The 25,124-nt window shown below is 42.0% G+C and overlaps 1 protein-coding gene across 2 annotated transcripts in view; it reads right to left on the bottom strand.

The window, feature by feature from the left end:
• Positions 1-1,784: 1,784 nt before the first annotated feature.
• The window catches only part of LOC132769463 (laminin subunit beta-1-like), a 99,408-nt gene continuing 76,068 nt past the window's right edge, over positions 1,785-25,124 (bottom strand). For both annotated transcript variants that reach the window (XM_060766509.2, XM_060766508.2), the window contains exons 23-35: positions 24,569-24,793; positions 22,075-22,289; positions 21,858-21,954; positions 20,041-20,419; positions 17,637-17,809; positions 17,292-17,533; positions 16,678-16,875; positions 14,592-14,736; positions 13,514-13,721; positions 12,021-12,162; positions 9,371-9,547; positions 8,588-8,735; positions 1,785-5,998 (exon numbers count right to left, since the gene is read on the bottom strand). In XM_060766509.2, the coding sequence (XP_060622492.2) occupies positions 5,865-5,998; positions 8,588-8,735; positions 9,371-9,547; positions 12,021-12,162; positions 13,514-13,721; positions 14,592-14,736; positions 16,678-16,875; positions 17,292-17,533; positions 17,637-17,809; positions 20,041-20,419; positions 21,858-21,954; positions 22,075-22,289; positions 24,569-24,793 (2,483 nt within the window). In that variant the 3' untranslated portion in view covers positions 1,785-5,864. The remainder of the gene's footprint in view (positions 5,999-8,587; positions 8,736-9,370; positions 9,548-12,020; positions 12,163-13,513; positions 13,722-14,591; positions 14,737-16,677; positions 16,876-17,291; positions 17,534-17,636; positions 17,810-20,040; positions 20,420-21,857; positions 21,955-22,074; positions 22,290-24,568; positions 24,794-25,124) is intronic.

The following is a 25,124-nucleotide window of genomic DNA, read 5'->3' as shown; positions in this document are numbered from 1 at the left end:
GTTTCTCTCTTTCACCCTCCATACATGCCTCTTCAAATTCTACAGCACTGCTGGTTACAGCTGACCTCCAACTATAGCGCTCAAGGGCCAGGGCTTCCCAGTTCTCGATGTCTACGCCACAGTTTTTAAGGTTGGTTTTGAGCCCATCTTTAAATCTCTTTTCCAGTCCTCCAACATTCAGTTTTCCATACTTAAGTTCAGAGTAGAGTAACTGCTTTGGGAGATGGTGATCGGGCATTCGGACAACGTGGCCGGTCCAGCAGAGTTGATGGCAGAGGACCTTCACTTCAATGCTGGTGGTCTTTGCGTCTTCCAGCATGCTGACATTTGTCCACCTGTCTTTTCATGCAGCAGAACATAAAAAGACTACAGCACCCAGAGTCTCCCTGCCCACACTGGTAGTTCCAGTCCCAAAATTAAACTCACCAGGCACTCATTTGTATCACAGTAAATCACTTGTAAGCTCACCCCACATATACCGTATTTGCCTACACAACATGCACTGGGATAAAACTCTTTGCCCTCCCTAGTGCATCACATAGGGATGTTGATTTAATTATTTAGAAGTGACTATAGGTGGACAAAGGGTCATGGTCAGCAAAGTGGGTGAAACCGCTGAGCTGTAGAACTTGCTGACTGAAAGGTCAGCAGCTCAAATCCACGGAGTGGGGTAAGCTCCTGTAAATAGCCCCAGCTTCTGCTAACCCAGTAGTTCAAAAACATGCAAAATGTGAGTAGATCAATAGGTACCACTCCAATGGGAAAGTAACATGCAGTCATGTCAGCCACATAACCTAGGAGGTGTCTATGGATAACGTCAGCTCTTTGGCTTAGAAATGGTGAAGAGCAATCCTCCAGAGTCGGACTCAACTAGACTTAATGTCTAAGGGAAACCTTTCCTTTTATGGGTGGCTAGTGCTGGGAAAATGCATCTTTTGAAAAATAAATCTATATTAAAATGGCATATAAACAACAATAATACAAGAGAGCAGCTCTGATGTGAAGTAGAATTATGCAATGGTTTGCTGTCCTGTCCATATGATATAGGTATCCCTGGATGTTTGCCCATTTTGCATTACAATGCAAAGCATGTTTCTGAAGTCACAGCAAAATTTAGTATAATCCCTTTGGGATACAGACATTGCACAAATGAAAGCTAAGGTATGTACCAGTCCCAATTTATCATCGCCTTATAAATCATGTTTTTATGTACATGTAAAATCTGTTCTAATGGGGAAAACTGGATTTTTGCCTGAGGCTGGGTTTTTTTGTGTGTGTCAGGAGTAACTTGAGAAACTGCAAGTCACTTCTGGTGTGAAAAAATTGGCTGTCTGCAAGGACGTTGCCCAGGGGACACCCAGATGTTTTACCATCCTGTGGAAGGTTTCTCTCATGTCCCCACACAAGAAGCTGGAGCTGACAGATGGGAGCTCACCCTGCTCCCCAGATTTGAACCGCCGACATTTTGGTCAGTAGTCCTGCTGGCACAAGGGTTCAACCCATTGCGCCACCAAGGGGCTCCTCACCCGAGGCAGGTGATCTGAAGATATTACACCACTTTCTTCCCAGTTCTAAAACAGTCACAAAAACACATGCAAAATATATGGTTTTCCTCTTTGTGCTAGATACTTGGAAATAAATGTGTGGGGATTATATTCTTTAAAAAGACCTTTATTCAGAGACAACATTTGCAATCTATTCTTAATTTAGTGATTAAGGTAATAGCAAAGAGACCTCTGATGTTGATTCTCACATCACTACAGAGAAAATGCTCATACACTTGATTTATTTCTGCCACACATTTATTAAAGGTACTAGAGCTTCTCTCAGGCTGGGCAGCTCTAGGAATTGTCTCGATACAGAAAGAAGGACGTCTAAATTCTGTCTTAACACAAGTTAGATAAGAGTGCAGCTCAAAGGTGAAGCTGTTGCTCTTGTTGCTGCTATCTCAAAAGTCTGGAGGCGCGACATTTTCTTAATCCCTAAGAACACCATCTTAACTACTTCTTTCTTCCAGAGGCACAGAGATGTAAATAGGCACCAGAAGATCACAAAGGTCAGGGATCACAGGAAAGGATGCTAAAGGCATCCCGAGAGATGTCATTTCAGGAGGGAATGGCTGAAATTTGGCAACACCGTCTCCTCATATGAAGAAGTGATGAGCGGAGTGCCATAAGTAGGGTTCCGTCCTGGGCCCGGTCCTGTTCAACATCTTTATTAATGACTTAGATGAAGGGTTAGAAGGCACAACCATCAAGTTTGCAGATGACACCAAATTGGGAGGGATAGCCAATACTCCAGAAGACAGGAGCACAATGCAAAACCATTTTGACAGATTAGAGAGATGGGCCAAAACTAACAAAATGAAGTTCAACAGTGACAAATGCAAGATACTCCACTTAGGCAGAAAAAATGAAATGCAAAGATACAGAATGGGGGGTGCTTGACTCGAGAGCTGTACGTGTGAAAAAAATCTTGGAGTCCTTGTGGACAGGAAGTTAAACATAAGCCAACAACAGCTTCAAAAGCCAATGGGATTTTGGCCTGCAAAAATAGGAGTCTAGCGCCTAGATCCAGGGAAGTCATGCTTTTGGTCAGACCACACCTGGAATACTGTGTCCAGTTCTGGGCACCACAATTGAAGGGAGATGTTGACAAGCTGGAATGTGTCTAGAGGAGGGCGACTAAAATGATCAAGGGTCTGGAGAACAAGCCCTATGAGGAGTGGCTTAAAGAGCTGGGTATGTATAGCCTGAAGAGACGGCTGAGAGGAGACATGATGAGGGCCATGTAGAAATATGTGAGGGGAAGTCATAGGGAGGAGAGAGAAAGCTTGTTTTCTGCTGAAGACTAGGATGCAAAACAATGGCTTCAAACTACAGGAAAGGAGATGCCACCTGAACATTAGGAAGAACTTCCTGACTGTGAGAGCTGTTCAGCAATGGAACTCTCCACCCCCGAGTGTGGTGGAGGCTCCTTCTTTGGGGGCTTTTAAACAGACGCTGGATGGCTATCTGTCAGGGGTGCTTTTAATGTGATTTTCCTGCTTCTTGGCAGGGGTTGGACTGGCTGGCTCACGAGGTCTCTTCCAACTCTAGGATTCTATGATATGTGGCAAAAATATCATAAGTTTACTGGACCAAAGGGTAAATGGGAAGAACTCATTGTAAATAGTCATATTTGCCTTAATATTTGACCAATCATATTTATTTCTAGGAAATTAAACTGCCATTTCTAAGAGGAGGAGAATAAAATGGAGTCTGCCACACTGGAATAAAGAGTAAGGCAAAGTCCATGTAGAGGAGTATTACAGACTGCATGTCACCCTGGATGTTACTAAGCTACAGCTCTCCTGGCAAGAGATCATAGATGCCAAAATACTGCAACATTGGAAAGATCACACATTTTTTTTGTTGCAGTCTTTCCACAATGCAAGCATGAGGACAAGTCAGGGATTGAAATGGAACATTCCACAGAAGGATCAAAAGAGGAAATAGACAATTTCAGGACCTCACTAAAAGATGAACAAGTTGCAAGTTGTTATACTTGTTCTTACATTCTGGCCATCAGAGATAGTGCAAGAATTTTTTGTATTAGCAGAATGCACTTTCATATCTAATTGTTCTGTGTTTCTGGCACTGGCCAGAATATATACATCTGGGAAATTCTCCAGCAAATTCTCTCAAGATAGCCTCAAGGATGCCTGCCATAGATGTGGGTGAAACGTCAGGAGAGAGTGCTTCTGGAACATGGCCATACAGCCCGGAAAACCCGCAGCAACCCAAGATAGCCTTTGCTTCTCTAATTATGATTATGTTTGGTGTTGAGCATGATTCAGTTCTAACCTGCTATGGTCAATAGCCACTGATAGATGGCTATTGTGACAATGTGTGTCATCAAAACAAAACAAAATCTGGGTTGTTGTGAGTTTTCCAGGCTGTACGGCCATGTTCCAGAAGCATTCTCGTCTGATGTTTCGCCTGCATCGATGGCAGGCATCCTCAGAGGTTGTGAGGTCTGTTGGAAACTAGGAAAATGATATTTACTTACTTAGGCGATCCCCTGTTGTCCGAGTAGGATTGTCTTCCAAGATCAGTGTACTGGTGGTGGGTCCATAAGTGACATGTGGAGCCCTATTCTTGATCTGCATGATCTCCTGCAGTGAAGGCATTGGTTTCCAGGTGGAAGGCGGTCCCACTCGGAGTTGGCTTGACGTGCCTTCCTCTTGGCATATTCCTCTCTTTTGCCCTCCATTCGTGCCTCTTCAAATTCTACAGCACTGCTGGTCACAGCTGACCTCCAGCTGGAGCGCTCAAGGGCCAGGGCTTCCCAGTTCTCAATATCTATGCCAGAGTTTTTAAGGTTCACTTAGAGCCCATCATTAAATCTCTTTTCCTGCCCACCAACATTTCATTTTCCATTCTTGAGTTCGGAGTACAGCAACTGCTTCGAGAGAGGGTGGTTAGGCATTCAGACAATGTGACTGGTCCAGCGGAGTTGATGGCGGAGGACCATTGCATCTGTGGAATGTCCAGGGAGGGAGAAAAACCTCTTGTCTGTTGGAGGTGTTAATGTTGCAATTTTCCACATTGATTAGCATTTAATGGCCTAGCAGTTTCAAGGTCTGGCTTCTTACTGCCCGGGGGAATCCTTTGTTGGGAGGTGATTAGCTGGCCCTGATTGTTTCTTGTCTGGAAACATGAAACAAGACCTCACAACCTCTAAGGATGCCTGCCGTAGATGCAGGTGAAACGTCAGGAGAGAATGCTTCTGGAACATGGCCATACAGCCTGGAAAACTCACAACCCACTGATTCCAGTCATGAAAGCCTTCGACAATACATAAAGCAAAATCCACTTGCCCTGATCATGGTCAGTATTCTTTTTCAACTTACTGGGGTGATAAATATAAGGGGTGTGATAGACAGCACCTCAAAATTTAGAGAGGAATATGAAAGACCTCTTCTTATTGGAAGAGAACTGGATGTAATGGTGTCTCAGCTTTTTTCTATATTATTACCTCCCTGACTGTTGGAGGGAGAAGGGACGGTTGAGTAGGGATGATGGACGGGAAAGTGATATGTCTTCATCAATGTACTAACAATAAGGGCAGCTGTAGGGCCTCAGCCTGAAGGAGAAGAAAGACTTGGAAATACAGGAGGCAACTGGAAATACAGGCAACCTGGTGCTGGGTGTGAACAGGCAGAATTCTGTTTCCATGGTATCCAGGCAATCCTTTTGTGCCCAGAGTAGGTCCAAGAAGTGCGCTGTTTCCATGGTCACAGCAAATGAGCCTTGGAAAGGGAAGAAAACCCTGTGCAGATGGAAACTATGCTATTAATGAAGCTTGGATGGACTTGTTTGAGTAGATACCCTCAGAGATAGACATATTTATTTATTTTTTCCAAAGTCCTGGAACAAAGCATGGACTAAGTACAACGTAACTGTGTCTCTGAGATTCTGATATTAAAATGACTACCCCCATATACCTGATGCCAAGTGGCCTAACATAGGAAGCTGCCTTAAACTGAATTCGGACTGTTGGCCCAACTAGCCACTATTGGCAGAAATGGCTTTCCAGGGTTTCAGGCAGGGTTTTCTGCACAGTATTTTCTGTTGCCATCCCATTCAAATACCGAAACCAACCCTGATCAGTTTCTGAAATCACACAAGACTGGGCGTGCTCACAGTGGTATGGTACAATCAAATGAAAATGTAGTGCTGGTTACATTAAGGCCCTGGATTGACGGCCAAAGCCTCGCAAGACAGGAGCCATTCAGTGATTCGTATGGAAGGGCCCTACCATGGTAGAGTCCAGAGCTGGCAGGAATCAGGCCCAAGGGGCTGGCGGCAAAAGCCTGGCCCCTAACAGGTTGCATAGGCAGTGGCTTTGTTACGGATGAACTCCAGCAGGTCTGTCACTTGTTTCTCCAGCGACTGCAGAGTGTTTGCTTTGTCCTTCATTTCTTTCTCATTAGTCTGAAATCGCTCTTCCAGCTCTGAAAGACAGGCAAAGATTTTCAGAAACTGATAAAAACAATAGCAGTGGAGTTAAAACTGTTCATTAATAGAGGCAAAGAAGGGGGTTTATTACAGCAGAACGCCCAAGAGGATGTGTTCTCCACCAGCACATACGTATTAAGGCTCTACTTTCTATTTCTACTATAACTTTTCTCCAGAACCTCTGTACATATTTGCATTGCCACCACATGTCGATATATGTACCCCTTTCTTGGCAACCCCTCCAACATTTTTCTGAACAACCCTTACCCATATTGTGTACCTTTGTTGGGGGGGCAGGTACCATTGTTATATTTGTATGTTGCTGTTGTTGGTGGCCTTGACCTTTGTAAGCCGCATCGAGTTTCGGGAGATTTTGCGGGGTATAAATAAAGTTAATAATAATATAATAATAATTTCCATACCATCTTGCTGTAGTTTTCTTTTATCCTAATTGATAAATTCTTAAGGTGTTTTGCTCTCCATAATTTTTCTCAATTCCTTTTTCCTATTTTATTCCCAATTCTTCCTCCCATAGTTCCCTTGTTTTGTATCCCTTTTCTGTTGTGGAGATTTGTAAGAAACACCATGATGAAATGGGTTGTCTGGAAAGGCATATGTCGTCAGGTGATTGAATTCTGATTGGCTACTATCTCTGGCAAATGGGTTTAACTGCCACTTTCACCTCGGAGAATGAAGAGAGTGCTGACTAGAAACAGCCAGGAAGGAAATGGCTGCCAATTCCCTGAAGCCTGATAATTTCTAAGGAATGAAGCATATCCTAAAGGACTGTTTATTCCCTATATTCTCTGTAAGAATTCAGAGAGACTGCTGTATATATTGTTGCTCTGTTTGATATGTTGACCTGAAGTAAAGTTACTGTTACTCGTTACACAGATCTGAGTGACACATTATCATATTGAAGGGTATATTTTGGTTCTGAAACTGTGGTAAAGCTTCTGTTTATTTTATTTTACATTTAAAACCTCCAACACCAGCCACTAGCTTTTAGCCCTAACCACTACACAAAACATTGGGATAATAATGTTGCCAACCTAACTATGTAAAGATTGTGGCACTACGAAATGCTTCTGCTGGTAAATGTTGTATAAGTGTTAATTTAAAGGTAATGTTATTTCAGGATCCCCCGGTGGTGCAGTGGGACTGCTGAGCTGCTGAACTTGCTGACCGAAAGATTGGCAGTTCAAATTTGGGGAGCAGGGTGAGCTCCCACTGTTAGCCTCAGCTTCTGCCAACCTAGTAGTTTGAAAACATGCAAATGTGAGTATATCAATAGGTACCGCTTCGGCGGGAAGGTTATACGCTCCATGCAGTCATGCTGGCCACATGATATTGGAGGTGTCTAAGGACAACGCCAGCTCTTTGGTTTAGAAATGGAGATGAGCAGCACTCCCCAGAGTTGGACATGACTAGACTTAATGTCAAAGGGAAACCTTTACCTTCACCAAATGTTATTTCATTCAATTCATGTTTGATCCTTGGTGCTCTTAGGAACAATTTTCTGTAAACTCTGAATGTTCAGCTATATTGATCCTATTCCCACAAACACTTACATTACATTACATTAGTTTTGTTTATTAATTGAGAAATCTCATTTAGCTTCTTCCCACAATTCAGCTACCATAGTACACTGCCATATGAACCAGATTATCAAATCAGATGATCTACGTTATTTGCTGTCAACTGAATTATCTGAGTGTACACTGCCATATAATCCAGGTTTGGTGCAGCAGGTTAATCACCAGCTGCAGCTGCATTAAATCTTGCAAACTGAAAGGTTCACAGTTTGAAGCCGGGTCAGGGTGAGCTCCTCACCTTCAGCCCAGCTCCTCCAGCCACCTAGTGGATCGAAAACAGCAATGTGAGTAGACTAATAGGAACTGCATTAAGCGGGGAGTGTGATGGAGGCTCCTTCTTTGGAAGCTTTTAAACAGAGGCTGGATGGTGCTTTGAATGCAATATTCCTGCTTCTTGGCAGGGGGTTGGACTGGATGGCCCATGAGGTCTCTTCCAACTCTTTGATTCTATGATTCTATGATTTCAATCACGGCATTTAGGAGGAAAGTTTATGAACAAAGAAACCTCTTCGGCAAGGAGATGGAGCGACAGCACTCCCCTGTGGCTGGAACCAAGCACAGCCTCCAAAGATACCGAATGATGAGAAAAAGCCTATATATACCTCTATATGTTGTCTGTCTTGTCATTGTATTCGCCTTCAGGCTGAGAAGGGCGGTATATAAATACGATAAATAAATAAATAAATAAATAAATAAATTGTATAATTGGCACTGAATGTTTGCTGTATATGTGTTCTGTGATCTGCCCTGAATCCCCTTTGGGGTGAGAATATAAGTACTGTAAATAAATAAACAAATTTAAAGCAAATAATCTGGATTTTATATGGCAGTGTAGAAGGGGCCTTAATTTAACATTACTAATGAAAAATGACTTAACTCTTTGATTGTTATTTACTGAATATGTTTCTAACACCATCCTCACCACCACTGAACTCCCCACTTTTTCGGTTTTGATTTTGCTCAAAGCATCTCTCTTATAAGTGTCATTACCTTCCAACTTTCGCTTGCTGTCATTCGCCTTGTTTAAGAGATTCTGAGCTTCATCCCTCAGGTTTTTCAGCTTGAACAGTACATCCTGGGGCAGTTCCCCCAACTTGTCTTGCAACTTCTGGTATCCCTGCATCACCTTTTCCACATCCTGGAAAAACAGACATTAACATTCACTAGTTGTAGGACAGATATCATTTTCCTGTGATATCTGTCCTACAATAAAGATGGCTGAAGACTTTGACCATCCAGACTCCTTACCGCCATTATCAGCATCGCTCTGGTCCCTTATCAAACAATGTTGAAGAGGCAGTATGATCCTGTGTGTCAAGAAGTGTCTTCAGTATCATTGTATCTATTGCCTGATCCTGTAAGTTGATAGTATTCTGCAACACCCTATGAAGCTCTAACAAATCAGCTTCAAGGCAGCTACAAAACTCCTATACTGTATAATTAGTTTACTGTAACCCCATTGATATTCCTTACCTGTTTGATCCAGAACCCAACTACTGGTCTACTGTTAACCATGTTAACCCAGGGGGGTTGAGAAGTGTGGGGTACAAATATTTGAAATAAATAAATAAATAAATAAATAAATAGTGTGAGAAAGCCCTTTCTGCTTAATTTCATGGCATTAAGGAATCTTCCACTTGGTTTTGATGGTGGGACTATTGGTCAAATCTTAGTGGTATGTTTCAGTGGAACGTAGGGGGTGCAAAAACTATTTTGGGATCAAACCTCCCCACTCTGCATTGTCCACTGATCAAAAGGAAAAGGAACTCTCACATTTTCCAGCCTCCCCGCAGCAGCCGTGGCACGCTCTGCTTTCCCCTTGGCCTCCTGCGCCAGCTGCTGATTAGCCTGGGACTTCTTTTGTAAATCGGCCACATCCTGTGCCAGGTCTCCAAGGCGACTTTCCACCTGTGACTCCTTGCTGACCAGCGTTTGGAGCTGGCGCTCAGCCTGTAAGAGATGAAATTGTCTTCTCAGTTTTCGATCACTTGCAAGTTGCTTTGAAAGAGCAAACATGCGGGTGCATGACAAACTATGATCATTCTACCGCTATCTTTTTATATTGCTCTCTGAAACGTGTACAGTTAGTTCAAACTAAAGCACAGTGATCATCATGTTGGGTGAGTGGGCTTATTAACAAAAGACCCTCCTCATAAATGTACAGCTGAGTAACTTAGCAGCACCAGTAGGACCCAGTACCAGTAGCCCAAAGTGATAAAAAGAACAAAAACAAAGTGATAAAAAGAACAAAAACACACAGACCAATGTTATCTCATCCATAGGAGGCATTTCTTTGTAGTAAAATAATATGGCTGCACTGTTTACAGGAACAAGGTTTCCACGAGACAAATAAACAATTACACAGTAGCTTTACACACAGCAGCCTTCACACTGGAGCTTTCTCACATGAGACATCTCTCACACAGAGGCTTACCTCACTCTACTCAGGACGACATAAGCTTTGGCTCACTGACTCTAACGGGCCTTGGCCTACTAACTCTTTCAGTGCTTGAATCACACTTTTGTAATCAAGAATACCCAGCTAATTTTAATATTTCTGATAAATCATGCACACTTAGCTACTAGACTGTCATATCACCTAGCAGCTTCTATGGCTTCTAATGTTATTTTTGGGGAAATCCTAAATGTAACAATGAATGTCCTGCTGAATGTCAAATGAAACTGGTTTATATAATACACTGCTCCTTAAAATGTGGATGCTGACCCTGAATGGAGTCCCCTTAGCTGAAAGTTGGGGGTCACAAAAATTGGCAGTAGTAAAAGGTTTATGAATGACTCCTAACACAAATCTGTTAGTAACAACCTGCAGTGTTTCCAGTGAACTCTTCAGAAAATGCGTTAGATATCGATATCCATAATAAACAGATAATATGTATGTATGTATGTGTGTGTGTGTGTGTGTGTCTGGGGTGTCCGCTTACACAGACAGGCTTCCACAAATAGCGATAGCTCTTACTATTCAGGAGACACCAATGGTCTTCCCTCCAATTACACTGCAGGTTATAGAGAATGTCGTAAACATGTACAAGAGCCCTGCCAATATCCACCACACTGCCCACTAATCAAGTGAAGGCTTTCATACGGGGACAATTTCATCCTAGATTTTATGTTTCCTCCACCACAGACATCCCATTGTTTCTGACGCTCTCCATTGGTGTGGAATTGCATGACCCTGCCCACTGCCTCTCCCATAACCCTTTCCTATTATTTTCTTTGGCACACAGCAAACAGAGGAACTGATCAGCAACTGAACATACTAGAGATGTCTGGGGAGAATTCACCATGTTTTATAGGAGTTGGGATGTATAGTTCACCCGCAATCTAAGAGCACTCTGAACTCCACTAAAGATGGACGTGGACCTAACTTGTCACACAGAAGCCCCATGATCAATAAAAAATACTTGAAGTCTTTGGGGAAAATTCATCTTGATTTGGGGGAGATGTAGTTCTCCTACATCCAGAGAGAACTGTGAACCCAAACATCGATGGATCTGGACCAAACTTGGCACACATACGCAATATGCTGAAATTTGATTACTGGGGGTGGGGTTGGGAGGGCATGGACACTGACCTTCCTTTCTGAGAGTTGTAGTTCACCCACAACCAGAGAAACTATGACCTCCACCGATGATGAACCTAGACCAAACTCGGGACACAGAACCCCCATGACTAGCTCAAACTACTGGAGGGGTTTGAGGGGACTAACTCACCATAGTGGGAGTTGTTGTTTACCTTACAGCCAGAGATCACACCCAACCCCACCAATGATACATCTAGAGCAAACTTGCCCAACATAACAAAGTTTAAGTACTGATGGAGTTTCTTGGGGTTAACCTGGCATGATGTCATTTGTAGTTCATCCACAACCTTATGCATTTTGGACAGTTTAAAAAATTACTTTTTTTTTTTAAAAAAAAAACCCAGCTAACACCGGGTACCCAAGCTAGTACTTCATAAAAAGGAAAATCAGCCTGTTTGGCAAGTCTTGTAAATGCTGATTTATTATCAGTAAATTTCTGATTTTTATATCTATTTTATACACCAATATAGTAGAGGTCACCTAAACATTTATCAGACGGGAACGGGTTATGAGTGGAAAAAGTTTCAGATGCCATGATATAACACATAATAAACAAAAGCTTGGATTGTATACATTTACCAGTCTGCTTTATATTAGATTGTACATTTTTTTTGGGGGGGGGGGGGTTGGCTGTTGTCTCTTGTTGTTACTTTATAAAGGCGCACAAATACTGGTTTATATCTGAATGAAGATAGTACTAACAATAACAATACAAGAAAGCTTAAAGCAGTATGATTTAAGAGCAGCAACACTATACTAAGTACTTTCATGGCCCAGAGCAATGTAAGCAGGTTGGCTCCCAGCTGGCAGCCTATGCCTCACCTGTCTGATTCTGCCTTCCACACTGCGAATGGCCTCCTTGGCACTCTTCATGGCTCTTTCTGCTGCACTCACTTTGTCCCTCACACCGCTTAGTTCTGCACGGGTTTCTGAGATTATTGCCTCTACACCCTCTGCTCGCTCTCTAAAGGAAGAACAAATATGATGGCACCTTTAAGATCAATAAAACTATAGCAGCTTCATATTGTAATCATTATTTCTTACCTACATCTCCCCATTGATTGAGGTGAAGAATTACAGCACAGGTGTGGCGGAAGCAATAGGCAAGATATGCATTTGTGTATAGCGCCAATCCCCGAGGGCGTTCTTGGGGCACCCCCCCCCCCCACACACACACAGCAAGCAAGGCAGGCGAGAGAGAGAGGCAGGATTCTTGTTGGGGGGGGGGCACAATACTGTTTGCTTACACTTGAAAATTACTAAGGGCTGGCCCTGCTACAGCAGATTAAAATGCAACAAGAAATTGGATACAAAGTACAAGTAAAGTTTTCCCTGACATTAAGTCTAGTTGTGTCTGACTCTGGGGGGTGGTGCTCATCTCCATTCCTAAGCCAAAGTGCCGGCGTAGTCTGTAGACACCTCCAAGGTCATGTGGCCAGTATGACTACATGGAGCACCGTTGCCTTCCTGCAGAAGTGGTACATATATTCATATTTGCATGTTTTCAAACTGCTAGGTTGGCAAAAGCTGGAGCTAACAGCAGGAGTTCACCCCACTCCCCGGATTTGAACTGCCAATGTTTTGGTCAGCAAGTTCAGCATCTCAGTGCTCTAACCCGCTGCGCTACTAGGGGCTCCCTAAGAAATTGGATAAAAACATAAAGGTAAAGGTTTTCCTCTGACATTAAGTCCAGTTGTGTCCGACTCTGGGGGTTGGTGCTCATCTCCATTTCTAAGCCGAAGAATACATAAAACCAGTTCAAAGAGCATTAAAAACCAATGCACATTTAAAACAATCAATTCATACTTCAAAATTCATAATTTAAAATCCTCGGGATAGGTGTACCAGAAGAGATGGTTTCATTGATGTTTGGTAGAGTCTGTTCTGGCAGGTCATTCCACAACCTGGGGGCAGCCAAAGAGAACTGGGCTCACTGAAGTAAATGTCCCCAGAGGACCTGAGTATATATATGAAGAAGAATCCCATAGCCTGATCTCTGAATATATAGGACAGCTAATCACCTCTCAACCGGGTCCCCTGATGATTTGGCCTACAACTCTCAGAAATCCCAGCCAGTTTACCAGTTGATATGATTTCTGAAGGCCCACAGGTTGAGAACCACTGATTTAGAATTTTAAAGGTAACAATTAACACTTTGCCAGAAAATTGCACTTAGCAAATTAAGCCAGTAGCATGATGATCAGTAATATGCTGGTAGTACAATGAGTTATGACAATATAAAATATATTATAATTTGATTGCAGAAAAAATGAAATGACAAAGACATGCGTTACTCTTCTCTTGGGCAGACTCACTTGGCCTCTTCTGCTTCTGCCAGTAGTTCCCTGGCACGGGTCAGGTTGTGCACTGTATTGTTCAGGATTATATCCACACCATCCAGCTCTCCAATTCTGTCATGGATTTCTTTAATCAGGCTGCTAATTTGACCTGGACTGCTGGGTAAAGAGATGTTCAGCACTTGCTGGGCCACAAGCTCAATGCTCTCAGGGTCAGCCCCTTCCTCTAGGTGGAAAGAACAAATGATTATCATTATTGGACATTATTTATTTATTTATTTATTTCGGACATTTATATCCCATCCTATCTCAACCTCCACAGAGGGATTCAGGGCAGTTAACAACCGGCACAGCATTGTGTCCACAACAAAAAGCATAACTATATAGATTCAATAAAAACAATATAAAAACAGTATAAAACATTCAAATAATCGTCAATTTAAGTCATCATCCTAAAAGTGTCTAGGACTGTGTGATGTATCGGCGAATAATGCCTGCAGATCCCAATAAGGTGCCCTTCTGCAGCTGGTAGCTGGTAATTTTGTCAGCGCCGATTGTGTTTAAGTGCAGGCCAAAGTCTTTAGGCACTGCACCCAGTGTGCCGATCACCACTGGGACCACATCATCATTATTATTATTATTATTATTATTATTATTATTATTATTCCTTCTCACTCACTCCAAATATCACTATAGTCTACACTTGACAACTCTATCATCAACTTCCAGCAGATGTCCATAGAGTCATGCTGGAGGACCTAAAAATTCCTGGAGAGGTGTTCTCTCAGCTTTAAAAAAGCAATTTTAAATTTGCCATTTTTCCTCTTTAATAAGGCATTATGTGCCCCTAAACCCAATAAATGTGAATTGTATTTGATAGAATAACATTTGATATCATATGCTTGTTTTATTTCTGGTTGCACTTTACGGCATTGAATGTTTGCTGTGAACCGTCCTGAGTCCCCATTTATATAAATATGCTTTCACAGAATATTGGATGTCAGTTTTACTGGGGAGTCAGGGAACATATTCGTTCTCCCTTCTACTGTCTCACTTGTTCTGATATTCTTATATTGGGTACACAATACTCTGGTACCTGCTAGGAAGTCCTTTATTTTTTGGATGAATTCCCTTAGCTTAGCTGTTGACTTCTCCACACGGCTCCGGGCTCCTTGAGCTTGTCCCAGTGTCTCCTGGGCATGATTCCTGGCATCCTGCGCCAACTCTTGGATTTCTTGCACCTAAAAAATTGAAAGCAAGCTTACAAGCCCAAACTGTCCAGGATGATATGGCAAATGGACACGACAGCAGAGAGTTCACACAATGCAAGGACTGTCAATTCTGGTTTTCACTGCTGTTGAGAAAAGGCCAGAATCATAAACCAAGGTTCTGGACCAAGAAAGGGACCTTAAAAAGTTTCAGTTTAGAAGAGAAGGCATTTTAACATCAGCTCAGCAGTGTCTGTCCTGAATTTTATCCATATTCTAAACTGTATTGTCGAAGGATTTCATGGCTGGAATCACTGCGTTGTTGTAGGTTTTTTCGCACACACAAGACATACAGTTTAGAATATGGGTTGTTGTAGGTTTTTTTGGGCTATATGGCCTTGGTCTAGAGGCATTTTATTTATTTATTTATTTATTTATTTACAGTTCTTCTATTCCGCCCTTCTCACCCCGCAGGGGACTCAGGGCGGATTACAGTAAACACATATATGGCAAACATTCAATGCCAGTTTGACAAACAACATTTAACAGACAAAGGCTATTTAACTTTTTTTCTGGCCGCCAGGGGAGCTGCTGCTTTTCATCGTCCATCAACGACACCGATGAAGTTCTTCCGCATTCCACATTCCCCGGAGTCTTCTTTCTTTATGGCCTCATAAATTAGTTAAATTTAGCCTCCCACACAAGGTGGTGCCTTATTTTCCTACTTGACAGATGCAACTGTCTTTCGGGTTGCAAAGGTCGACAACGGGCTACACAATGGCTGGACACCCACTCCAGCCCGGGCTGGCTTCGAACTCATGACCTTTTGGTCAGAGTGATCTTAATGCAGCTGACACTCAGCCAGCTGCGCCACAATCCCGGCACTGTCAGGCCATTATATGCTAATCAAGGTGGTCAGTTGAAACATTCACACCTAGCTCCAGCAGACAAGAGTCCTTTGTCCCACCCTGGTCCTTCCACAGATATATGAACCCTTTTTCCTAGTTCTAACAGACTCCACTACCTCTGAGGATGCTTGCCATAGATGCAGGCAAAACATCAGGAGAGAATGCCTCTAGACCATGGCCATATAGCCCAAAAAAACCTACAACAACCCATATTCTAAACTGTATGTCTTGTGTGTTGTTGAAGGCTATCATGGCTGGAATCACTAGGTTGCTGTGAGTTTTCCAGGCGGTATGGCTATGTTGCAGAAGTAATCTCGCCTGACGTGTCACCCACATCGATTGCAGGTATCCTTGGAGGCTGTAAGGTGTCTTGAAAACTAGGTAAGTGGGGTTTATGTATCTGTGGAATGTCCAGGATGGGAGAAAGAACTCTTGTCTTCTTGAGGCAAGTGTGAATGTTGCAGTTGGCCACCTTGATTAGCATTGAATAGCCTTGCAACTGCAACATTCATACTTGCCTCCAACAAACAAGAGTTCTTTCTCCCACCCTGCACATTCCACAGATATATAAACCCCACTTGCCTAGTTTCCAACAAACCTCACAACCTCTGATGATGCCTGCCATAGATGTGGGTGAAATGTCAGGAGAGAATGCTTCTGGAACATGGCCACAGCCTGGAAAACTCACAGCGACCCACTGTATGTTTTCTGTTGTCCAAATCCAATACACTGCAAAACAGATGATGGACATTACAAAATACATGTAAATAGAAACAGAATAAAAATGATAAAATAAAATTGAAATAAAATTAAAATTAAAATTAAAAAATTAAAATAAAATTGAGCACCAACCCCCAGAGTCAGACAGAACTGATGTTAATGTCAGGGGAAAACCTTTACCTTTACTAAAATAGATCAACACACTGCCAGTAAACAGTAAACCATAGTTCTCCAAACTCTAGTCATGTTCTTCCTAGCAAAACAAGGCATGATATAATACAATGGGGAAGTCTTTGCTTTCATTTTAACGGCATCTCTTCTTTATGACTTACACATACTTCCGTACCTTGCTAGAAATGGTGCCTAGCTGCTTCAACGTGTCCTCTAGCTGAAGAGAGATGTTCTGGGCTGTGTCCAGTGCTTTCACAGACACAGGGAGAGCTCCAGTGCAGCCAGGGCCGCCGCAATGTCGCTGGCCTAAGCTGTCTCGGCAGGAGGCTCCTCCGCAGGGTTCACACTCCTCCTCTCCTGAAGCACCGCAGATCTAGATTAGGAGAGGAGTCCAGGATCAGTGCAGGAAAACAAGCATCTCATTGATGAAGAGTCCTATCCCCCCGACAGAAAGGGGGGAAAGGAGGGTAGGTACCGGGCTCAGAGAGAACAATTGGCAACCTGAGTCCTCTCATCTGCAACAAACACCTTCCTATGTTGTTGGAGGATTTCATGGCTGGAATCACTGTCTTCTTGTGTGTTTTCCAGGCTGTATGGCCATGTTCCAGAAGCATTCTCTCCTGATGTTTCACCTACCTCTGAGGATGCCTGTCATAGATGCAGGTGAAACGTCAGGAGAGAATGCTTCTGGAACATGGCCCTGCAGCTCGGAAAACACACAACAACCCAAACACCTCCCTGTTTCCCTCTATTTTCTCACCCCCAATCCACCCTCACTGCAAAACTCACTTTCTCATTGATCGTGCTCAGTCCAAGGCTGTCGATTTGTCCCTGGATGTCCAGCAGTGACTCTCGGTGAGCGGCTGCACTCTTGCGGAAAGCATCTCCCCGGCGTCTCAGGAGTTCAACGGTGGCCTGACGCGTGTGCTTGGCATGACCCACTGGACTTTGTGGTCCTTGAACAGAGGCATTTGCTCGCTGCTGGGCCAGTTCTGACTGCTGGAAGGACTCCAGGATGCTATGGAAAGATTCTGCCAGCACAGGGAAACCAGACATGTTTTAGGAGAGGGGCATTCTTTGGCCAGGATTTGCAGGGAGATTTATTTCCTGCCATTCTGGTGCCATGTTTCTTACCATTGAAGCTGCCATTTGACATCTTCCTCAAGTGGTTGACAGTGTGGTTAAGCTCCCTTAGCTCTCTGTTCAGTTTATTGAGATGGCTCCTCTGTCCTGTGTCTGTCCGATCAGTCTCATCCAGGTGTGAATCTGTGGCCTGTAACTGTTGCCAGAGCTCATCCATATCTGCCCTGTTAAGGGAAAATAGCACACGAGGTCTCAGCCTGCTTCTGTCAGGTTACTCCTTGGATCAGATATTTTCCCTAGTTTAGCACTGACTATTTCTCTCTAGGAGGTAGCTCTGAGGATAAAAAAAGTGGCCTTGATAGTATATATTATGGTAGGATGTACACGAGAGATGAAAATCCAATGCTGCATTGAACTGGAGATATTCCTCTGTTGCTTTCAAATTTAAATGAAATGGATGACATCACTGAAGAGCAACACCTCACCCCAAAAATATTTTTAGAAATGGACTACAACCCAATAGATAATAATAATAATAATAATAATAATAATAATAAAACAAAATTAAAAATTAAAAAAGAAAACAGGAAAAGGACCAATGCAATAAATAAGTAAATATTATTTTATTATTTACAGTATTTATATACCGCTTTTCTCACCCCTGAGGGGACTCAAAGCCATTCACACAATAATAGCATCTAAGGAAAAGGAAAACGTTTTCCCCTGACATTAAGTCCAGTCATGTTTGACTCTGGGGGTTGGTGCTCATCTCCATTTATAAGCCAAAGTGCTGGCGTTGTTGGTAGACACCTCCAAGGTCATGTGGACGGCATGACTGTGTGGAGTGCCGTTACCTTCCCGCCAGAGCAATACCTATTGATCTACTCATATTTGAATGTTTTTGAACTGCTAGGTTGGCAGAAGCTGGGGCTAACAGCGGGAGCTCACACTGCTCTCCAGATTCGAACCTGTGATCTTTCGGTCAGCAAGTTCAGCAGTTCAGCACTTTAACCCACTGTGCCACCAGGAGCAGTAAAATGCAAAAAAAGAAAAAAAATCTAGGTAAAAGAACCATTATCATTCTATTTTGAAAACTATACAGTAATGTCTACTCTTCAGTATATCTGTCACTCCATTGTAGACCTTCTCTGCCTGAGAAATTTCAGTGTCATCATTTCAGCAGTCTCCTATAATTTATCTGACAGGCCATCACAAATGGTAGAGGAATTTGCACTTCTCCATTTAGCAACTAATTTCAGCATATATTGATGACAAGCCCAGGTTAAAAATGGTCCCCTTCAGCGTTAAGGTATCAGCCCCCATCTACACGGACCATTTAATGCACTTTGATCTGCACTAAATGGACAATGTAGATGAAGCCTCAGAAGAATGGTATCTATTGGAAGCTTATTCATAACATTTACACTCAGAAGAAAAGCCAGACAAAATCCCTGTTTTTTATAATAATAATAATAATAATAATAATAATAATAATAATAATTGGATACACAACAAGATTAGTGCACAGCAAACAAGATCATCCTGCTAACTTTTGTATTGGATCACATGTCAGACACTTCCCAAGTGTCTAGGACTGTGTGATGTATTGGAGAATCATGCGTGCAGATTCGAGTAGGATAGCCTTTGCAGCTGACAGATGGTAATTTTGTTAGTGTTGATTGTTTTTAAGTGCAGGCTAAGGTCTTTAGGCACTGCACCCAGTGTGCTGATCACCACTGGAACCACCTTTACTGGCTTGAGCCAGAATCTTTGCAGTTCAATCTTTAAATCCTTGTATCATGTAAGCTTTTCCAGTTGTTTCTAATCCATTTTGCTGTCGCCTGGGATTGTAACATCAACAATACATACTTTGTTTCCTTCCACAAGCATGAGGTAAGGAGTATTGTGCTCCAAAACTTTGTCAGTTTGGATTGTTATTATTGTTATTGTTATTGTTATTGTTATTGTTATTATTATTATTATTATTATTATTACTACTACTACTACTACTAGCTATCCCCTGCCACGCGTTGCTGTGGCCCAGTCTGTGTAGATGTGTTTTGAGTGTGTATATATTTGTGTGTATGTGTCTATATGTGTGTTTGCGTATATATATGTGGTTTTAAGCGTTGTAATGCATGTTTTTTTTTGGCTTTTTAAGTCTCTTACATTGTGTTTTTCAGTGTTTTTATGAGTGATGGTCACTAGTTAGCCTGAGAGGTGTATTGCGTCCAAATTTGGTGTCAATTCATCCAGTGGTTTTTGAGTTATGTTAATCCTACAAACGAACATTACATTTTTATTTATATAGATGATTATTATTATTCCGCTTTATCTCTCCAAAGGGGACTCAAAGCAGTTTGACATAAAAGCATCAGTATACTACATTAGTATAGCCTTACTATGAGTTTTCCTTCCAGTTCTACCCATTGTTGTCCTTGCCATCTCCTCCTACCTGATATCTGCCAGAACGGTGCTGATTTCTTGCAGAAGTGGAGCGTTTGGACTACTCCCATCCCCAAGAAGCTGCTCTACATGATCAAGACTGTTCTCCAGGTTGCGCATACGGTTGCTGCTGGCTTCAGGTATGGGGCCACCTTCTTTCAGGGCTTTTACAGCATCCTGTAGTCTCTGCACCTGTTCCCAGAGTTGCCCAAGCACTTTATCCCATTGCCCAAAGCACGGATGGCAAGGGGAACAACGCGGAAAGTTCTTATGGAAGCCCCGCTGGCACTGGTGACACCGCCGTCCCGTGAAGCCCATTCGGCACAGACAGTGCCCACTGAGGCGGTCACACTGAGGACTCTCAGACCCAGCTGGATCACATTCACAGGCTGTGGGAAGCAAAGGTCATGCTCAGACCGGGAACAATTAATTTGTCATCCTCCTTTTAAAGGTCTACATTATTAAATGACAATACTAACACATTAACTAACAATTAACACCTCATGTCATTTTAATTTGCTGGATTCTGAGGTTAACTTTGAGGTGAGAGCCACTAATTGTTTTTTATTTAAAGTTAATATGTATGACTAATGCGAGAATGATCGACATAATTCATTAATTTCATAATTGACAACAAAATAGTTAATGGCAACGAATTCATCTACGAAAGCCTCAGTCTTGATCCTCAGATCACTGAGCTTGGAGAACCACTCATAAAAACTAATTACTTTCCAGTTGTTTATAAGACTCCTTACAATTGTTGACACAGCTGACTGCATTGTTTGTTTCTCTTTTGCTATTTTAAACAAAACATGTTAGGATTGATTAAAAAGTCATAGAACTTGAACACATACTCTAAAATGCCTCTAAAATGGCTTTATAAGTACTGTAGATACTCAAATATAATCCGAATGAATGTACCATATATACTCAAGTATAAGCCGACCCGAATATAACCCGAGGCACCTAATTTTACCACAAAAAACTGGGAAAACATAAGCAGAGGATGGAAAATACAGTAGCTACTGGTAAATTTCAAAATAAAAATAGATACCAACAAAATTACATTAATTGAGGCATCAGTAGGTGAAATGTTTTTGAATATTTACATAAAACTGTAATTTAAGATAAGACTCTCCACCATTATTCTAGCCTTCTTCAATGTAAATGTGCTTACGTATTCTTGTAATAATAATAAAGATAGTAAAATCATAAATGTAATAAAAATAATAATAGAGTAAAATAATGGAAATGTAATAATAGAGTGAAAAATAAATGTAATAATAAAAATAGAGTAAAATAATAAATGTAAACAAAAATACCGGTAATAATAGAGTAAAATAATGTAAATGTAATAATAATAAATACAGTAAATAATAAGTGTAATCATAATAATAGTAATAATAACAGAGTAAAATAATAAATAACTTTGACTCGAGTATAAGCCGAGGGGAGGTTTTTCAGCTAAACAAAGGGCTGAAAAACTCAGCTTATACTCGAGTATATACGGTAGCTTTCATAAACAACTGCAGAACACAATTCATCACTTCGAATACTCAAATTTAATTTCTACCCACTATGTTACTTTTGAAATGAGATTTTGTTATACCTTCGGTGTGTTACTCATCACAGGTAACTATGTCATTTGTAGAATATCACATTCAAGCTGAGATTTGGGTTTGAGATTAAAAAAATTATTCTCCAATATTAGGAGGGGATTATGCACATTGGTTACTTGAAAGCTCTGCTCGTTTCCATATGTGTCTGTGGGCACCTAATATGATATGGTATGAGGCTTGCTTGCTTGCCTTATGTTCTCATACTCACGCAGGCATTCCTGTTCAGGGTCTCCCCAGTGATCTTCTTGGCAGTGGGAGCAAACACGTCCTCCAAACCCTGGCTGGCAGTGGCATTGCCCTGTGAACTGAACAAAGCAAAGGAAACTGGTGAAATATGCTGAAATGCAAGCTGGCGACAACACCTCGAGATCTCAGGCAATGCTCTTCATATTTGACTGAGCAGTTCCAAGTGGTGGGTTATTTACCATGTTGCAGTCTGAACGTAACGAATGAGCGGGATCACAGTCACAGGGCTGACACCCCAAGTCGCTGCCAAAGCCCCAGAAATTTTGGGCACATCTGTCACAGTTCTTGTCCACCACATTGGGACGACAGGGGCAGTTACCAGTAGTTCGGTCACAGTGGCAGATGCCTTTGGAGCAGTGCATAGGCAGAGTGCCTTGTTCATTGCAGGTACAGCCTGGAAGGTAAAACAAGGCATTGGCTTGTGTAGGGAAGAAGAAAATGGCTACCTGCCTTTCTTGTAGGGGAGGGTATCCTACCCAACTCTAATGGTATCTCAAAGTTTCTCAATACCTAGGTACATGTTCAGAAGTGTCATATGTTCTGCAGTAATGGTGATGGAAGGGTGAATGTGAGCATTCGTTCTAGAGGGTTTGGTAATCTGTAAGTGGGCGTTCATGGGTGAAAGCAATTAGGGGTGGAGGTGTGCAGGAGATGGGTTGCAGCTGGGTGTTACTGGATTGAAGGAGCTAACCTTGAGACTGATCTTTGGGAGAAAAGTATCTATTGCATTTTGGTGGTGGATGCTGCTGGTTTTTCCCCCAGGTCTGTTGGATTTTTGGTATCCTGACATGTCTCCTGTAATCTTGGAACCTTGAACCTTTGGACTGGCTTTTGACTACGGTATAGACTCTTGATCTCTGGATTCTGTTATTGAACTCTCGGCGTTTTACCACTGGACTGGACCCTTTCGACTATGAAGTTATTTTTGTTATCACTTCTTGCTTATTCTGTAGCTGAGTGCTATCTTTGTGTTTTATATTTTGGACTATAAAAACAGCTAGCAAGTAAGTGTTGTTTTAATTAAACTGTTTGTTAAAACTAGGAGTTTGATTCATCTCTATCTAAATGAGGCAGAGCCCTGGCAATGTGACAAGAAGCCATCAACAGAATATGCCTTAGCCTTCCTAGATACGGGATTTCCACAAATGTTAACCTGATACGTTTCCAACATAATATTTCGTGACTGAGCATCCAAAATTGTCCATATGTGTGGCTGTGACACTTTTTCTTTCTGATGTACATTCAATGTTCATAGACTTTGTTTCATTCGCAAAATAACTTTATACAAAATGTGTACAAAATTTTCTTCAGGCTATGTGTATAAGGTATAGATGGAAATATAAAATAATTTCATGTTTAGGCATGGGTCCCATCTCCAAGATATCTAATTATGGATGAATTGTATATATACACACATTTCGAAAACTGAAAACTCTAAAAGTTATAGCACTCCTAGTCCTAAGCATTTTGGATGAGGGATGCTAAACTCATATGTCCTGCCCCCCCCCCCCAATAACTTCCATCCCTTTTATAATGGCTTGCAAGACATTTTGTTTCATTAACCACAGAACCTAATCATAGTAATCCAAAAAGAGCAATCAGCTTAGATCAGGTGCCGCTCCCGAGATTTCTTTGTCACTACTCCTGTTACAAACTCTTCGCTTCAGTTTTACTCCAGTCTTTCCAAGAAGTACAAAGAATTTAATAATCTGTTTATCCCTTCAAAGCTGTTTTTTTGAAATGACTTGAAAAGTGGGCACTATATTTTAAAATAATGTGCACATATAATAAGCCAGGCCGGGCTTTAGCACAGAAAGTTAACGACCAGCTGCAATAAATCTTGCCAACCAGAAGGTCGACAGTTCGAAGCCCGGGTCAGGGTGAGCTTCTGACCTTTAGCCCAGCTCCCTGCCCACCTAGCAGATCGAAAACAAATGTGAGTATATAAATAGGTACCATGTTACAGCAGGGAGGTATTTAGGCACAGTATTTCGATTAGAAAAAGAAGGGAGTTTACAAACAAAATAAAGCTCTTTGGCAGGGAGATGGAGTGATAGCACCACCCGTGGCCAGAACCTAGCACAGCCTCCAAGATGCTGCAAGACACGAAAGCCTATATATACCTCTATCTGTTGTCTGTCTTGTCATTGTATAATCAGTATGTTTGTATAACATAATCAGTATGTTTGCCATATATGTATTCTGTGATCTGCCCTGAGTCCCCTTCGGGGTGAGAAGAGCATTTATTTATTTATTTAGCAAATAAATAAATAAATAAATAAAATGCTGTAGCAGCAGCTGCCAATCAAGCTCTACTTCATACTGATGCAGATGACATATGTAGTTTAGATGTTGACACCTATGCTTTCCTTTGCTTCGTGCACAGAACTATTTAAAATACTGTTTATAAAATTACCTTCAGGCTATGTACATAAGATGTATATGAAACATAAATTAATTTCATGTTTAGACAGGTCCATATCCTGGATATCTCATTATATATATCTTCACAGGTATTTCAAAATCCCAAACTTTACTGGTCCCTCACATACCCAAGCCTATTATATCATCCTAATTAGGGCTTCATTGGCACTATGAAGCCAGCCAAATACCATTTATGATTCTCAAAGTCCCTCCCGACCAACACAACCCAGGCCTAGATATCTCACTCACGTCGACAACTACGCTGAAAGGCACTGCCATAGTATCCGGGCTGGCATTCGGCACAATGAGGTCCGCTGGTGTAGTAGAGGCAGCGCAGACACTGCCCGGTGTGTGGATCACAGGCCTCAGGGTCACTGGTGTCGATGTTGTTGTTGCACTGACAGGGGCGGCAGGCTCCACCTTCCTGTTCAGGAGCTCCAAAATAGCCAGGTGAGCAACGGTCACAACGAAGCCCTGCCAGGGATATAGGATGTGTTCAGTAGGATATTCATCCCCTTTCCCAGGCTCCTTCTACACTGCCATATAATCCAGATTACCAACACAGATAATCCACATTATCTGCTTTGAACTGGATTTTTTTTGGTTGTGTCAGGAGCAACCTGAGAAACTGCAAGTTGCTTCTGGTGTGAGAGAATTGACCATCTGCAAGGACGTTGCCCAGGGGACGCTCGGATTTTTTGATATGTTATCATCCTTGTGGGAGGCTTCTCTATATAATTATTTTCCTTGCTACTTCATAACTGTAATTTTGCTCCTGTTATGAATCGTAATGCAAATATCTGAT

Source organism: Anolis sagrei, chromosome 2 (assembly GCF_037176765.1).
Source record: "Anolis sagrei isolate rAnoSag1 chromosome 2, rAnoSag1.mat, whole genome shotgun sequence".
NCBI classification, from domain to species: Eukaryota; Metazoa; Chordata; class Lepidosauria; order Squamata; family Dactyloidae; genus Anolis; species Anolis sagrei.
Note: the sequence above shows the minus strand (reverse complement) of the source record. Positions and strands in the feature narration are given on the sequence as shown.